Consider the following 18671-nt stretch of genomic DNA (forward strand, 5'->3'; position numbering starts at 1 on the left):
GTCAGGTTTCTCTGAATAATGTAGCAACTTGGAGGTTGAAAGAGACGCCAGGCCATTCGTACATAATTGAAAAACCACACTTCTATCCTCGCTGCACGAAATGAAAAACTTTTTCTTTTCTTTTTTTAAAATATTTGTTCGGCTCTTCTACGTAGATCTTCTGATTCATTAAACTTGCATGGAAAGTTCTCATTCACCGACGTTTTCTTTAAGGTACTGTGTATATATACACACATGCATATACATAGACGGAAAGATAGATAAATAGGATAGGAAAAAGATGTTTTTTTTTAAGCACTGAAGGACGCAATGTTTGCAGATATGTTTGAAGTGGGAAGAACCTTGATGTTTTTAAAAAAAGATAGTCTCTTATGTGAAGAAATGAAATACGCTGTATAAAAAAAAAAGTTTTATAAAAGGAGTCCAATAGTCGATTGGAGTTTAAACTGTGACCTTGAATCGATGTAAAGACTGAGCGGGGAAAAGACAGTGCTGTAGAATTTTCGTCTCTTGGTGGTGTGTGTGACGAGGTATGAAGAGTATATTCATTAAGTATCATCACTACCAGTCTAAAAGGCTGACGTCAACCTTTTAATTTGTTCAGTGTCATCTGCAGAAGAGTTCGTAAGCACTGACTAACCGTATGCTATTTTACATTATCCCAAATAGAGTTTTCTGGGTCCTTGGCTTTATTTTTTGTCTACTAGATATAACTAGTACAAGGAAAAGTTTGTACCTGTCATTTAGTAGAGTGAATCGAACTTCAAACGGGATGTTCGAAAAACATTAAGAGTATGTATTTATCACTAATTATTCCTATTCCTTTTCTCGTACGTGAAAGTTCTTGATTAATAATATAGAGCAGCGTTTCCCAACCGGTGTGCCGCGGCACACTGGTGTGCCGCGAATGGGTCGCTGGTGTGCCGCGAGGAAATCGAAACAAATTATTAATTCTATAGAAGCCAAAATGCAAGACATAGTGGAAAATGTATATTTGTATTTCACATTACTATGAACCTCTACTATAAAACTACAATTTTAAGTTTCATACTGTGTTACTTTTCTGTACATTTTTAATGTTGGGAAACGTATTTATCATTGTCATTACCATTATTGCTTCTTTATTGTTGTAGACTATTTAGTAACTTGAAATTTTAACATATCATTCACTAAATTCAACAAAGCAAACATGTATACAAATTACCTACATTTGTGTTTTAAAGGAACAGGAGATTTGTTTATTTGTTCATTATTTAGTGATCTTCCTTTTTAGTGAAAGATTAGATACAGTTTTCGAAAGAGAAAGTGGATTTTTTAAAAACTCGAGTCCTATATTTCATTGCAATTGTTTTCTATTTTAAAATTAGAATGAAAAATAAGCATAATGATTTACCACGGGAGAAAACCAGTGATCGAGCTTTCTTCTCTCTAAGAAGGAGATCAGTATTCACAGAAAAATACCAAGGTATTTTATATATATATATATATATATATATATATATATATATATATATATATATATATGAGTGTGTGTGTGTGTGTATAATAGGGTGTGCCGCGAGAATTCAAATTACACCTGTAGTGTGCCGCAAGTTGAAAAAGGTTGGGAAACGCTGATCTAGAGGATACTAAGCAGATCCTGCCAATCGGCGGTGCAAGTGGTTCAAATTCCCCGCTCCCAGGCGAAGGTACGCCGCCAGTGTAGCGCGTAAGTGGGGAGCCAGCGTGCTTCTGTCCCGGATCCCACCTTCAGAGGGAGACCTACCGGTAGCTGGCGCCACCATGATAATGCACAAACCACAGCAACAGTGTGAGGAATTGTCCGTTTTGTATTGCGACCTTAAAAGTCCCAATTTCTTGTCCCATTCGCCCGTGGTATGAAATACTGTGGTCATCATACCAGGGTCTCGATCACTCTAAACTGTTTTACTGGCAACACATATTGGTTCGTTCAGTCAAGATTTCGTAATGGGGAGGGGGAGAGCGTGACATGAAATACTGTCGTTATCATAACAAGAGCTCGATCAATTTAAACTATTTTCCTGGCAACATATATTGGGTTGTAGGAACAATAAAATGAGGATATGTTAGTAAATATTTTAATAACAAAGTATGAAGAAATCTCGAGTAAAAGTATAAAAAAAGTATTGAAAAAGATATTACAATTTTTTACTTTCCTTCCTTTCTTCATTCAAATATAATTTTCCTTTCATTGTGACCTCAACTATCATTTAAAAAATGCATATCCACTATTATAAAAAGTACATAAGTATATATTCAATACTGTATTGTAAAATATTTTACAATATCTGCGTTCCTTTCTCTGTTGAATCAAATGTTAAAAGAACTTTCTTTCCATATAACTTTTTTGTTTTCATTATTCCGTCAACTATGGTCTGTTCCAAATGACAGGTTAAAGGAGCAGTAGAAAACTGTTTCTGAAATAACATGTCTGATATTGTTTGATATGACGAAAAATTATGATAAAAAATGTCCACACTGTTACTCAACGGCACTATGCTTTCGAAAGCATGAAATTTTCCTGACTAGTAGCAGAAATTCTGAGAATTCCAAATTTTTCTAGAAATTTCAAATTCTCTGACTCTTCCAGGACATCCCGCTCATTCGCCACCATGTATTGCAAGTAATACAAATCTCCTCATAACAAAGAGTAACCAAAAGCTTGCTGTAGCTTTTTATTTTTAACGCTAATTCTCCTTTTTTTCTTTTCTTTTTGTTTCATCCTCCCTTATTTTTTCATTTCTGGTTTCGAAGGGGGGTCCGAACTCCCCGGAACCTCCCTTGGCTACGTGCCTGCATTCGCCGCTCCACCCGTCTATTCACTAATTTGCTTATTAAATCTTGGATGTCAGTTTCGCTGCGTGTACTCTTGTTGTAATGTGTATGTAGGGTCTACAGCATATAGACGTACAAGTATATTTAAGGGACAAGTTATATTATACATTAGAACTAATAAAATATATTTATTTTCTAATTTGTTACTTGTTGTTAAAGTGGCTGTGTAGGTATTACCGTCAATTCTGTTCAGTTAGAATGAATTCGAAAGATAATTTTTAGTTTTATTTGCATCGGCCTAAGCGAGAAGGAAATCTCCAATGAGCACACATATTAAACCTCTTAACAAGTTAATTTATTTGCGCTATATTCAAGATTTTTCGCACCTCCATGTTTTTCCTTCCATTTGTCTCATACTATGCTAATGTAGTACTATATTGTACTGTAGTACTGTACTTTTTGACGCCTAATATGTTTCGACTGCTTCATGGACGCTAAGTATTTTTGCCGAGCATTCCTTAATACCTCTTTGAAAATTTCCACTCCTACCGATATATAGATACATATAGAACCTATTCGATGCGGATACGTCATACGTTTTATTTTCATATACGCTTCCCCGCCCATTCGACTCGTGTTCCGAGTTAGAAACTAATTATATTTCTGGGGATTACTGGCATCTATGACCTAAGCCCATCACGTATGAAGGATGGGGTCCATCAGCGATAGGCATGGGCGCGAGACGCGAGAACGCGAGAAGTCTCGTCTCGTCTCGTCTCGCAAACGAGACGAGAACGCGAGACGAGACTTATAATATTTTGCGAGACGAGAACGCGAGACGAGACCTGATATCTTTTGCGAGACGAGAACGCGAGACGAGACTTCAGTAAGTCTCGCGCGAGAAGTCTCGCGAGACTTCTCGCGGTCTCGCATAGTTTACATTTGTGATATTTATATGGTATTCTTTTGCAAGTACCATCATACATATTGAAAGGAAGATAGTTAATAATGTCAGGATCGAGTTTTGTAATAAACATGGGTGTACCGACAGTAGAGCCCCAGCAAAGAGAGTGATGGCAAAAGAGCGACGACCAGGAGAGCGTTAGCCAACAGATCGACGGGTCAAAAGGCGACGCACAAGGAAAGCGACAGCAAGGAGAGCGACGGTCCAAAAGGGCGACGCACAGAGATCGATAAACTATGGATCAAATGCTTGAAACGTGGTCATAATTCAAAATCAGTAAAAATGAACAAAAAGTGCTATAATGAGGCTTTTGATTTTGTTAATTATCAATTTGACATCAAGTTAAAAAAAATGGAGGGCCAAATTTGGAAAAAGTAAAATTGGCGAACTGGACTTGGTACATTGGTGCATTTGACTTTGTTGATTATAAACTTACTAATTTGACATTAAAATTTAAAAATTCAAAATTGCGGATCCATATAGCGGACTGCGTCTGAAAAAGTTTGAGATTCGAGAGGGAAAGATACTTTGTCTACTTCAGTAGCTAGGACAGAGTCAATCTACCAGTCATTTATTAATTAAAATATAACTTAATGAAGTCATTTTAATTTTTCAGTTAAACAATTGTTCTTCTCCCCCTTATTTTTCGAAAGCTTAGTCCTCAACCGTATAGAGTCATTCCACCTGAAAGCGAAAAATCGAGCAAGACGGTTGGTTATGTGAATGATAATAACCAGAAATATATATAAAGTTCTAAACCGTGTGGAACAAAAACGCACAGTGGAATACTAACAATATTTTGATTCCAGCAAGAAATATGCTTCCTCCACAAGTGGTGAAAATTTCAATTTGTATTTCAACTTACTTCTGTCCCGGCATGTGTTTACGTGGCTTCGCGTTTCTTAGCAGCTGTAAAATTCCACAAAAAACATTCTTGTAAATAAAGTCCGGGTGTAGAAAGGAATGCAATCACAAACGAGAGTCGTGTTTTTCTGTTTTCACTTCTTTTAGTAGACTCAGTTCACGATTGTTTGTAATTGTTTGCAAAATTTGATTTTGTTTGTAGCGGTTTCAGACCCTGGAATGCAGACAACACAACAATCTTGATGTAGCGTTGGAGCTTCAAAAGGCTGTAATGGTCACATCTGTTTTACAGATTAATATGTATTGCTTTCTTTTCTTTCTTTCCTTCTCTCTTTCTTTCTTTCTTTCTTCTTTTTTTGAATTTTGGAGCAACAACAACAATATAAAGTGACATGAAAACAGATAATTTAGTGAGGCTCAGAAACACAAATTTGAGTGTTTTAGTCATTTCCGATAAGAAGTTAGAGGGGGCATAGCTCAGCATCCGTTCTCTACGCACTATATACCATTAGCACTAATAGGAATTAGAAACATAAAAGATGATTTTTTTTTTCTATAGAAAGTACAGATTATACTTATTATTCTCTCAAAATTGCGTTCCCTTTGACACAACAAATTTTTCAATATTTCTTCCGAAAATATAATTTTGGTTTAATTCATCGACTTGGACTAAAAAGATCCAAATATTTCGTAACCCAAAATGTGTATTTGCGTCGTCACTACTACGTGGTAAAAAAAAAAAAAAAAAAAAAAAAAAAGGACTGTCCACATACCTATAGTGCAATTTTGAATTTATTTATTTATTTATTCATTTTCGATAGAGCTCCAAGAAAATGAACATAACTTAAGATTCAACTATGGTCGTATCTTCAACATGAATGGCGTGCATTACAAACCATTCCATTTTCCTTCCTATCACATATTGATAAGTGTTCAGACAAACACTCAAATCTCGAATGCGACCGCACGAAGATTTTGGCATAATTTGTCGTTTCCACATGGAATAGCTCTATAGGTATTGTCTACATCAGCGTTTCCCAACCTTTTTCAACTTGCGGCACACTTCAGGGTAACTTGAATTCTCGCGGCACACATATTATTATTATTATTATTATTATTATTATTATTATTATTATTATTATTATTATTATTATTATTATTATTATTATTATTATTATTATTATTATTATTATTTGAAAATATAAAATACTGTAGTATTTTTTTCTGATTACTGACATCCTTCTCACAGAGAAGAAAGCTAGACCACTGTTTTTTCCCCGTGGTAAATCATTATGCTTATTTTTCATTTTAATTTAAAAATAGAAAACAATTACAATCAGATATAGGGCTCAAGTTGTTAAAAATACACTTTTTTTTCGAAAACTGTATCCAACCTTTCATTAAGAAGGAGGATCACTAAATAACGAACGAACAAACGAATCTCTTTTACTTTTAAAACACAAATATAGGTAATTCGTATGCATGTTTACTTTGCCGGAAGGATTGAATAATATTTTAAAATTTCAAGTTACGAAATAGTCTGCAACAATAAAGAAGCAATAATGGTCATAACAATGATAACAAATACTTTTTTTTTCAAAATTAGAAATGTACAGAAAAATGTTCTACAGAAAAGTAACACAGTATGAAACTTTAAATTTTAGATTCATAGTAGTAATTTGAAATACAAATATACCTTTTTCTCTATGTCTTGCAATTTGATTGCTATAGAATTAATAATTTTGTTCCGATTTCCTCGCGGCACACCAGCGACCCATTCGCGGCACACCACTGTGCCGCGGCACACCGGTTGGGAAACGCTGGTCTACATGTTCAGCCGAATCTCCATGGAAGTTATTCCCTTCATCACCTTCGTTTGAGTCCTCTAAATTTTTGTCAGCTTCCGTGTTGGAAATAATTAAAAGGTTTACAGCTTCAGATGACAAATTCTTCATTTTCTTATGAAATGATTTGCCCAAAGAAGAAATGAAAGGATCTGTTGTTGCCAAAAGCCTTTGGAACTTATCATCCATGTTTTCAATACGAAAACAGTTTCGAGAAAAATTCTGACAAGCTGACAAGAATTCAGACGGTTCAGACGATGAATTCGAAATCTTTAAGTTTAACGTCCCACGGTTATGCCGGTTAGGCTAAAGGAGACGGTGATAATGAGAGATGAGTGAAATGGTGGAATGAAGAAAGTGGGAGGAAACGGGAGAACCCCGAGAAAACCCACGAGCACGGTGTTTGTCCACCACAAAGTCCACACGGCGCGAGCTGGGATCGAACCAGGGACCCCAAGCACCGGAGGTGAACGCTCTACCACTGAGCCACCGCGCCCCCAACGATGAATTCAATAAAGATTCGGCTGAACGTGTAGACAATTATATGGTTGAGGATGAAGCTTTCGCAAAAGAAGGAGAACAACAACAATTGTTTCGATGAAAATATCTTCAGTAAATTGTCCACTGATTTCGCGTATTTATTCTTTATATAACTCCTCCTGTACCATTACCACGCTAAATAAACACCAAAAATGAATTGAATTCAGGCCTGGTCATACCGAAAGTGAAAATGTTTACTATTTGCCTAAACAAACAGCTAAATTTCCGTATTTTGTTTTGTTTAATCTTGTTTTTGAGGCGAGAGATAGAGACTGGGCGAGACAAAATCAAATCTGTCTCGCCTCGTGACCAGGACTGGTGATATTCAAGAAACAGTTCACATTTGTTTCGAGATAATACATTAACGACGTCTCAAGATAGACTAATTTTTCCTCTTGTCGCATCTCGTGAGCATCACTAGTTAATATAAAAACTACTAATACTATAGAATTAAACTTGTTTGGACCCGACACTACTCGAAACTTGAGCAAATATCGAGTCGAATTGGAGATTTTTTGAGCCGAGTTCTCGAGTGGATATAAAATATTTTTATTTCGAATGAAGCCAAATTTAAAGAAATTTTTTTTGAACTTGCTCGTCCCCAACCCTCGAACAGAATGGGTTCAGAAAAGGTAAATCAATATTGTGCGTTCGTGCTGTACTTTGCAGTAAGGAACAATGCTGTCATAATTATGAACTCCCCAAAGATGTTAATGTTCTACAAAATTGATACCTTAGAAGTGCATGGTTCTCATCGAAACATCCCTTCCACACATCATCATCCGAAATCGTAGAGACAATCGCAGACGAAGGCAAGTCAGTAACTAATAGTTTATTTCTAAACTTTTGGGCTAGCATTTATTTGAACATTTACTATAAATTATGTCGACTAGTGGAAATAAAAAGAAAAAAAATACAATTTTCCTTTGTATTATGAAATTTGTATTGATTTTTTTTATGTTTTACTGTTATTTTGGTAGTTTCAAAGTATCTAGTTAACGGAGTAAGTGTTGTGACTTTTTGGCAACACTGATAGTTGCTTAGTTAGCTGTTCTTGTTTCTTGAAATGGTTTGGTCAGGTTGTCACAATTACTGATTTCATGATAGGTTTAAGTTAACAAGGTTAGTCAAAATCTAGTTATTTTAGGAGATTTCCTCATGACAAAAGATTCAAAAAATAAAGATTGTGTTAGTTTTTCTTTGTCATTACTTTCCCAAAATGTAATAAAATAGATTCTTCCATTATCTACACTGTTTTCTTTATTTTCTCTTTGGGGTTGTGAGCCAAGATCTTTGGTCATAAAGTTCTTGAGGAGGGGGAGGAAAATAGGGGAAAAACGACACGTTTTGTCTTGTGTATCCACCCTCCTCCTGATGATGAGACAACATCTTGACAAATCATAAAAGCAGGATAGCAAACACCAGTACAATGCATTTTTTTTTTTATTTCTTTATTGAGGACATATTTGGAAGCTGTCTTTTCGGAAAATTTTGTCGAAACAATGAACTTAGGTAACATTGCATATTCGCGGCTGCGGTTTCCGGTCTTCTGTTATTGCACCCTCGGTAAAAATATCCTAGTTCAAAAATATACGGCTCGCTTTGATTTTTCCTTCAGTGCAGAAATTCGAGGCTTCGGTCAGAGGATACCGTATCTTCTCTCTCTCTCTCTCTCTCTCTCTCTGTTTCTGTCTGTCTCTGACACTCTGACTTTCTTCTTCCTATTTTCAATGCATTATATATATTGTTCCCCCTGCCCACCAAATTGTTTTCTTACGGTAACTTGTTTTTTGAAGGCAGAAAAAGGGCCTATTGGCTTGTATAAGAAGGAAAATTTTTTAGTCAAATAAAGCAGTTGTTTCTTTCCGTAAACATAAATCTATATATATAAAAGAGAACGTACAAATCCTTTGTTAGCTCATCACGCTAATACGGCTGAACCAATTTCTTTCATTTTTGGGGGGTTATTAAGATTTGGACCCTAGATGGTTTTTATCATATCACTTTAATTTTCAATTACCAGTGTCTTGAGATAATTGACCATTCAAGTGTCCATAACGTACAAATCCTTTGTTAGCTCATCATAGCTAAATCTAACCGTATTTATATGCAACCCACATGACCGTGTCACTCGGCGGGTTAACATAAATGACAGGCGATATAATGTTAACATTTACTCCAATCTTCTATGGTTTTTATCATATCACTTGAAAGCGAAAAAGTAAAAATTATCTAAGTAACAAAGTTTATTGCGTTCCGGGGTGACCCCAGCGAAGCGGGGTGAACGCTGCTAGTTTAGGATAAATGGATTTATGGCTGCAAGACGGATCCTCTCACCAAAACCAGAACTGATATCTGCTTAGATTTTATTCGTCAGAAAAGGGGGGAGAGAAACAGTGACGACGCCAGAGGGGGGGCAAGGGGGCGAGCACCCCCTAGTAGCTACTTCTGCCCCCCTGACTGCTACCTAGACTGCCCCCCCTCAAGATTCCTACAATCTTTAAACATTCTACATGTAGTATTTTATATCAGTATCATAACCAATCTCATTGTCAAATTGTAGTCTACTGTACTTTCCATGCATTTACTATGTGGTAGATAAGTCCTCAAGCTTTCTTCTTTGAGCGGCTGAGTATTTCTGTTTTCTAATTTAGCGCCTTTTGAGGTAAATTTTAGTTATACTTCTTATGATTTTTAATTATTGTGCCTAGCGAGCAATAGTAGATTTGGTCGACTTGTTTTCTTCTCATTGGATCAACTTCGACTGGAAATAAAAGAAAGGTAAAACCAGTTACGTAACTTGTTTGTATTTATCCAGGTTTGAAGTTTTCAGTTTCATATTTTGTTTTATTTAAAGGTTCTATACTTATCTTTTCTGAAACATTATTCACAGCTTTCAATATTCAGAGGATGTGCTTATAACAGCTTAGTTTGCAACTACCAGGGCTTAATTTTTTGAAGGGGATAAAATGAGTTGTGTTTTCCCTTCCTGCAAATGATAATAATAAATTTATGGAATTAAATTGATTCCCAATAAAACGTATTGTCAGGGTGCTGATCTTTAGTTAGTAATTGGCTTACACTATTGCTCCCTTACTTATTTTGTTTCAAAGTACTGACGTGACGTCTACCATATTGAGTGGGGGCTGCTGAAAAATTCGTAGCCTAACCCAGAAGGAGTGCACGTGGAATGGTGAAGTTTTACTTCTTCTACACTTTCCCCGAAAGTCAATATACTACCTTGTACACTGCTCTAGTTTTTGCAGAAAAGTTAAAAAATCTGAAGATTTCCTCACACCACTGTTCGTAGCACTATCCCTATCAGATCTAAAATTGCGTTCTTTCAAGTGTTATTTAAGTTTGGGAAATAAGTACACGTAATAGTTAGACGGAGCTAAATCTGCGGAATAATAATGATGATCTAGACATTGAAATCCTAGATTATGCAATGTCAGTTGTGTTCGCAGGGGCTTGATGGACAGATGTATTCTCCTGAAAAAAAAAAAAAAAAAAAAAACAGAATTCCTTTCTTTTCATTTTCCAGTGCGTTGAAATTTGAATTTTTCTTTCAGTTTTGTAAGTAATGTAGAGATTCTGGATTAATTATTTGACCGTTGCGGAGATAGTCTATGAGTACGACTCCATACTTACCCCAGAAGAATGTTGCAAACAGTTTCTCAACCTACTTCTGTGTCTTGAACTTCTTGGGGCGTTGGAGAAATGAGCGCTACTACTCCATTGACTGTTGTTTCGATTCAGGATCATAGTGGTACAACCATATTTCATCTATGGTTACTATTCGTGAGCGAAATTGATCAGCATTACGGTCAAATTGAAAGAAGATTTCTCTTAATGCCGTCACTCTTTTATTCTCCTGACAAATATTTTGGGAACCCGTTATGTCGAGAACTTGAGCATACCCAAGCCATTCTGAATTATGCTACCGACGAGTTCCAAAGAAATGCCCAGAATCTCTGACACAAGTTTTGCTGAGAAGGTAAAAACTGAGAAAGCGGGGTGCAGCCAGACCTCAGACTATAATATGTATATCGTGAGTTTACTATACACTTTAAAAAGTATATAAACAATAGCTTAAATTATTTTTGTCACTCAAAAATTGGGGTGGCTTAGGCCCTCCGGCCCCGGGCTATATCCACCACTGACTGAAATGCTGCAATTTTCAAGAACAATGTCACATATTGCATCCATGATTTCGGGAAGAGTCATTGCTTTTAATCATCGTGGATGTAAAACATAATTTGTTGAGAAATCACCACGTTCATACTAAGCCACTTACTTCTTCATCATTGTATATAACGGAGGAGAGACCCTTGGTGGTACTGATTTCCTAATTAATTTACTTCGGTGACTTTCCTTGGTGGAATAAAAATGGTATAACAGTTAGGATCTGAATGTTCGTGAAATTATCTGTTTGGGCACACATAATCACTTCAGAAGCCTGAGAAACAATAGGAATTTCATTATTAATATGCAAATTTGTATTTGTACATACAGAGATATGTTTTTCTAAACTGCGGTTTCATTTTTCTACCTAGTACCTACACTCCTTCTGGATTGGACTAGGATATTTTCAGCAACTCCTCGTAAATTCTCTCTCTCTCTCCCTATATATATATATATATATATATATATATATATATATATATATATATATATATATATATATATATATATATATATATATAGAGAGAGAGAGAGAGAGAGAGATGCGTAGCATATAGTATTGGACGAATGTGTTACTCTTAGCATACGCGAAAGTAATTCAATTTATGTTTGGATTTCAAAAGTTTCATTGAAAAATATTTCATATGCAGACGTTACTTATTTGTTAGTTACAAACTTTACCTGAAATAAGTTTAAGTTATAATCATATCGGTCTAATATAAAAACAGCAACGAAATTACACAATGTAATGTAAAATAAGTCAAACATAATAAATATGTCATATTTGGGATGGCAAATAGCCGCCCCCCTGAAAATGTATCTGCCCCCTAAGAACTTAAAGCTGGCGTCGTCACTGGGGAGAAAAATGCTGTCGGTACTCCACTACTTTTTTATGGTTTTGTTTTGATTTTGAGGAAAAAACTAGTGTTTCAGATTGCAAACAGTTTGAAATATTATTTCAGATGAGCTTGGTTCGTTGCGTGAATTTCATTCCATTCCTCAGTTTGCGAAAGACGGTTTGTATTGAGATGAAAGTGCATTTAAGTTGTGAAATATATATTACTAACGCTGCATGTTTACTATAAATACGACTATTTGAGTTACCGTTCTTACCAAGTTATTTGAAAGTTTTATCTTGCAAGTAAGATTACTCAAATGTAACATACCGATTTCATTCATACTTTACATAGACAAAGACTACAGAAAACTGGCATTTTTTAATACCGAGAATGTGGGCTGTAAAATCAGGCATTGTGAATCGTAATGAATGGATAAGCATTGTGTAACAATGCAACTATGAAACAAAACTATGTAAACTTTGAGTATACATTATTTTAAAAGGGTCGAATGAAGACTATATTATTCCAGTATTGATTTGCGAGACCGCGAGACCAACGCGAGAAGTCTCGTGCGAGACCGCGAGACGAGACTTCCAAAATTTTGCGAGACGCGAGACGAGAACTTAGGTCTGCGAGACGAGACGAGACGCGAGACGAGAACAGCTTTTGATTTTGCGAGACGAGACGAGACTTGTTTCAGTTCTCGTCTCGTTTGGTCTCGCGCCCATGCCTAATCAGCGATCACACTACCAGGAGAAGAGGGGAACGAAGAAGGGAATGGAAAAATAAGGAAGCATTCTGAGACTAATACGTTTGATATTATCCCACCATTTATCTCGTGTGAATGAGAAAAAACCATCACGCTTTTATTTAATTGGAGAGCATAGTGAGTATACAGTTCGCGGCTTAGAAAATATTACAAAAAATTTAAGTCCAAATTACTGACTAACTCTTCCACTTTGTGCTTATATATTCTGAAACACACGTGCCGGACCTGGTATTCAATTCAATTCCTCCTCCTATCCTTGTCTAAAACAGTCTGTGTGATGTAAAAATGAATTATTAAGCATTATAGTGTATCACGGACTCGCTCCACTGATGCGCAAAAAGGATTATGAGTTTTATATACCATATACTATCGCTCATATTTATCAAAATGTGGTAAAGAAACATAAGGGCCACGATGACTAAATAACGGTCCGCAAACAACAAATACCAATATCTCCTGTATACCACGTGAAGAAGTTTGGTTAAAATGGTGTGATATTTTCTCAATACTGAAACCAAACTGGTAGATCGCTACCACTTTCGACTTTAGTAGAGAGATAAGAGTGTAGATTATTTTCTTGAGTCGTTAACTGATTGCAGAAAACCACTTTTCGCTTTTTCTTGTCATTTTTGCTCTATGTAAATCAATATTGAAATCGGAAGCTATAATGGATTTATGTTACTTCCAGTTTCAGCAGAAAGTTAAGGATGGAGAAACTGTGAAACTGTGAAAATATTGTCTTTAGCCTTTTGGTTACCAAAGTCCATTCTGTAAGGCAAGTCCGTTGATACCGAGCCGATTTTCAGGAAAATGAAGATTTAATATGTATACTTTCAAATGTTTGTACATGGTGTTATTGGCCTAGACACATGTGCCAAGAAGCAGAATGCGCAAAATAGAAGAGAAATTCCGAAAATGTATGACTTCCATATGTTCAGTGAACCGCCATCTCAAAGGGGGAAAGGAAAATGGACTTTAAATATGATTCTTACTTTGTCCTGGCTGTTGTTCATTATCAATTGTTCATCTGTACCTAAGACTATTCCAGAAGTAGTGACCCTGGCATGCGCTTACAGAGATAAAAACAGCTTATATCACAATATGTAGACGTAATACAAGGACCACTAACAAGACGTTACAAACCAGTAATGTATAGTTCTTAGTGCTGTATATACTTTTGAATATTAATCCCAAAAATGTACTTCTTGCTTTTATATATATATATATATATATTGCTGTGTGTGCAAACTACGTAAATGTGCTAACGCTACTTCTTTATTTGTTTGTTACAGATGCATGATCTCAGAGGAGAAGGAACGTGGGACTGCCCCCATCTATCGGTGATACTTGACCCGTACGGGTAATAGAGTCATGCCAGCCGCCAAAATCCATATCATGCCAGAGGATTCTGTTTCATCGGCGGCAGAAACAGGTAATTGAACAATATTATCTTTCATATATATTTTTTCTATTTTCTAAATATCTTCGTAGTAGATGAAGTGTCTTTACTTTTACTGATTAAGTTTCCTTCTTTCAGTAAGATTCAAGATAAAACCCAGAAACAACTTGTTGAAGGTAAAGAAACATAATGTGATGACGTAGATATATAGAACTTATTTATTGGGCGTGAAATCCTGAGTCACACAATGTCAAGTTAACAATTATCGTAGCTTTTGTTGATGCTTTTTTCTTTTTTTGTTTTTTGTTTATTTGTGATTTGTCTTTATCATTTACAAATTACATGATTATTCATTCAATTAGGGTTGTATCTTAACAATCTCTCGGTTAGGATACAAAGCTGTATCTACCAAATTGTATCAACATAGAACACTTGATATTTTCCGCAAGCCATAGCAACTGTTTTGTGATTAAATAAAATCGAACAAATATAGAATGCTCTCTTCATCCCTATACGAAAAGGCAGGGATCACAACTAGTGTTCTAAAATTTCCGGAAATTTTGAATCTGTTGGTAAGAAACCGTATTTTCAGGTTTCTTTCCGAAAAAAATGAGAAAATTGGGAAAATAACAAAAATCTTTGTTATAGGTTAATTTTACTAATAATGGGGCCGTTTTGTTTTGTATTGCGAATATTTAAAAAAGAAGCATTTGAAAATAACACTGTTGTAAATAATAGTGTGCTCTCATTTCCTTTATGTGTTTTTTAGTCGTTTATTCGTGGTTGTGCATTAAATTACAGAACTTTTACAGTTGTATACACATTTATCATCATGAAGCGTTTCTGTTGCAATAAATAGGGCTCTCGAATGAAACAGTTCTTAATGTGCTCTTTGATCTATTGAAATTTTGTTAATTTTAACCAAATTAATTCTTAAAAAAGAGAGCAGTAGTCAAATTTCACTAACAGCCATGTACCAAAACTTATAATCACTATTATTTAATACTGTAATTTAGACTTTTATATAAACTTTATGTACAAAATTTTGTATATAAACAAATACCTGTTTTCTAGTGCGACAAATTATCTATAAGATGAAAGTGACTATATTTGTAACTTAACAACTCTTGAAGCACTAAACCTATCTCTATAAAATTTTCAACATAGATGAGGTTCGGGCCTGGGATGGTTTTTATCATTTCACTTTGAGAAAGAAAGGGGAATATATATTGAAAATGACCGATATTAGTGTCGAATCCATAGTTTTTGAGGTCGCTGAGGTGAACAGTGACACTTTTGATGTCGTTTAAATCCAAATTCATTTCCACAATTTGGGGGAGGGGAAGATATATAAAAATGATGGAAAATGATCGACATCGACATTAGTGTCTAATTCATAGTTTTCGGGGCCGATGAGATGAACAGTGACACTTTCTTTGCCCTTTAAATACAAATTGAGCGCCGTAACTTGGGGGAGGAGAAGGGAGAAGATATATAAAAATGATTGAAAATGCCCGATATTAGTGTCGAATCCATAGTTTTCGGGGTCGCTGAGATGAAACAGTGACATTTCCGATGCCGTTTAAATCCAAATTTAGTCCCCATTAATACTGCTAAAGGTGGAGGGTGCCATGTAAAAGTAATTGAAAATGACAGATACTAGTGTCGAATTCATAGGTTTTGGTGTCCGTAAGTTCATTGGTGACAGTTTTGGTGCCCTTTATGTTCAAAATAAAACGTATTCTACCTGTGCGAAGAACAGGTATTTCGCTAGTCTTTAATAATAACGAACGGAAGTTTCAGATGTTAAATTCTTTAGTATATTTCTCGCTGCTCTAATTTACATTTGTGCGGTGATGTGTAAATAAGATCATCTCTCTTTCTGAGTTGTTCGAAAATATACAAATAATAAAGAGGGATTCTTACCAGAAATCATAAAACTAAAAAGTAAAAGTAAAATCTGTTGCTTTAAGTATTTTTCCTTCCAGCAAAATATATTGTATATTTGCTGCAGACACGTTACAGCAAATAAGATTAACATCAGGCGAAGAAATAATTTTTAGTTATATTTTCCGGTTTTTTGCCAATATTTTCGAACAAAATGTTTGTTTTTTGTAATGGATATTTGCAGAAATTTTACAAGGAAGAGACGTATCTCCATAAAATATATATTTGATTTTAACATATCGGTATTAACTAAAATGATTCAGGCCCCGTTATTTTTACACTTCTCCGCATAAAGCTGGAATTTCATAAGATTTCTCAAGATACGGTAATTTAAATGCGTATTATTATTTAATCTAAGTAGGATTATATTTTAGTAGCTTTTGTAGCCACAACTCCATTCTATCACGGTGCTAGCTTTAAAGGAGTGATGCACATATATTTGTTGTTACAAATTTTCTCTATTCTAATACAAGAAGTATAATTACTCAATGATCTTAACTGTAAACAAGTAAATATAAAATACTTTTCATTTTAATAGTATAATGTAGTAAAATATTTGAAAATTTCAATTTTTTTCAAAATTTCTGTTGTTTTTTTTTCAAGCTCGGGAGAAAACCGTAAAAAACGGTTTTTTACCCAAAATTTCCGGTTTTTTCCCAGGCCTTCACAACACTAATCACAACTATTTTAATTTGGAAATTTTTAGGGAGTTCTTTTTTGTGCTTCTTCGACCCCTACTCCTTCGCTCCCAACGATAAGGGTAGTATAATTATGAATAAAAATCGAAAATTGTAATTTTCTTCGAAAACAGATATAATGATATTTTTATGTATTAGGCTTTAGGGCCACTATTTATATTTTGAGCCTAACAATGAAAAAAACTAATTTGTCTTTGAAAATTGATTTATTGTTTTTCGAAATATTCTCCTTTATGATCAATACACTTTTGTGTTCGTTCAACTATTTGTCAAAGAATTTTTTCCAATCTTCTTGAGACACCTCTATAATATGATTTTTGAATGCATCAACGGCTTCTTCTGTCGACGAAAATCGTTGTTCACGCAATTTATTCTTGACATTCGGGAACAAGAAGTCATTGGGTGCCAAATCAAAACTGTACGGCGGATGAACAAACAATTCAATTTTTTGAGTGTTCAAGTAGTTGGTTGTTATACAAGATGTGTGAGAGCTCGCTTTGTCTTGATGAAGAATAATCAGACGGCGCTTGTTTGTTTTCCGTGTTTGATCAAAGACTTCCGGCAAACAAATTCTCGTGTTCTATTCAGAGTTGACCGTTGTACGTTTCTCTACAGGCACAGTTGCCACATGACCAGTTTTTCCCGAAAAAAGATTCGACCATTTGTTTTGATATGCTTTGAGCGCGAACAACTTTTGTTGGATTTGGTTCATGTTGAAACACCCATACAGTCAACTGCTGTTTACAATCCTACTCATATGCATATATCCATGATTCGTCTCCTGTTACAATCTTATATACGTCTTTTGAAGCACCGCCATTGTATTTATTGAGCATTTGTGAGCACCAACTGACGCGAGCTTCTTTTTGAGTTTTTAAAATATTTTTGAGTTTTTAAAATATTTCAGTGAGCTTACGAGATGCAAGTTTAAGGCTTATTTTTTGGAATCTATGTTGCTAGCAAGAGCATAGGATTTAAGTAGAAACTCTTTTTCTGCCACCCTATCTTGTCACAGTTGTTTGAAGCTTTGGTAGGGATCATAAGTGACACATCTAGTTGTTTCATAGCATTGGCTCAAAAATAATGTTTTTGTTACACCCTCTTATTTGTCAACGAAATGGTTAGATGATGTAGTGTTCGATTTGTAACGTTTAAAAAATGGAAACACGAACTGAATCCAGCTAGGATATGAACATATGAGTTGTAGCTAGCATATTTTAGCTACAATATGAGTTATGAAATTAACAAATACCTGAATTTAAGCTATTGTATTTTGTCATAAAAAAAAAAAAAGAGAGACTCACTTCGTGGATTGTGTAATTTCAATTTCTTATTTCTTGATGGCGTTACGAGTTCGTGCTTAATAAAAAAATAGCTCTTTATGGATATATTGAAAACCAACTTTAAACAAACTGTAGAATAATGAAGTTAATACTTCGTTATAGGGTGCATATACTCCTACAGGGGATATAGATTCAATCGTGAGATTTCTTTCCTGCATACGGCCCTGAATGAACACGTTCCAGATCCTTGCCATATATGCTTTGGGATTTGCAATTTCGTGTTGAACTTGTGAATGATATTCTACAATGATTAGAATAATCAAAAACACATTTTGATTTAATGATAATATTTGTTGTATTCTGAATATCGTATATGCCCGTCTAATTTCCGCACATTTTTACCCAAAATTTCAACTAATATTTCAGATGCGGATATTACACAAACTTTTCAGTTCTTAAGTTTGATTACACCGTGTTTGAAGCAAATGGAAAGTATTTAGGAAGCAAATGAAAATAACGCAATTCATGATTGTTATATAACTT

The 18671-nt window shown here is 35.0% G+C and overlaps 1 protein-coding gene across 1 annotated transcript in view; it reads left to right on the forward strand.

Annotated features, from left to right (window-relative positions):
• Window positions 1–18671, forward strand: part of LOC145677120 (serine/threonine-protein kinase NIM1) — a 161837-nt gene that overhangs the window by 76156 nt on the left and 67010 nt on the right. Inside the window, exon 2 of the mRNA XM_081747770.1 lies at window positions 14094–14233. Coding sequence (XP_081603896.1) covers window positions 14173–14233 — 61 coding nt within the window. The 5' untranslated portion in view covers window positions 14094–14172. The remainder of the gene's footprint in view (window positions 1–14093; window positions 14234–18671) is intronic.

Source organism: Thermobia domestica, chromosome 2 (assembly GCF_964235325.1).
Source record: "Thermobia domestica chromosome 2, izTheDome1.hap1.1, whole genome shotgun sequence".
Lineage (NCBI taxonomy): Eukaryota > Metazoa > Arthropoda > Insecta > Zygentoma > Lepismatidae > Thermobia > Thermobia domestica.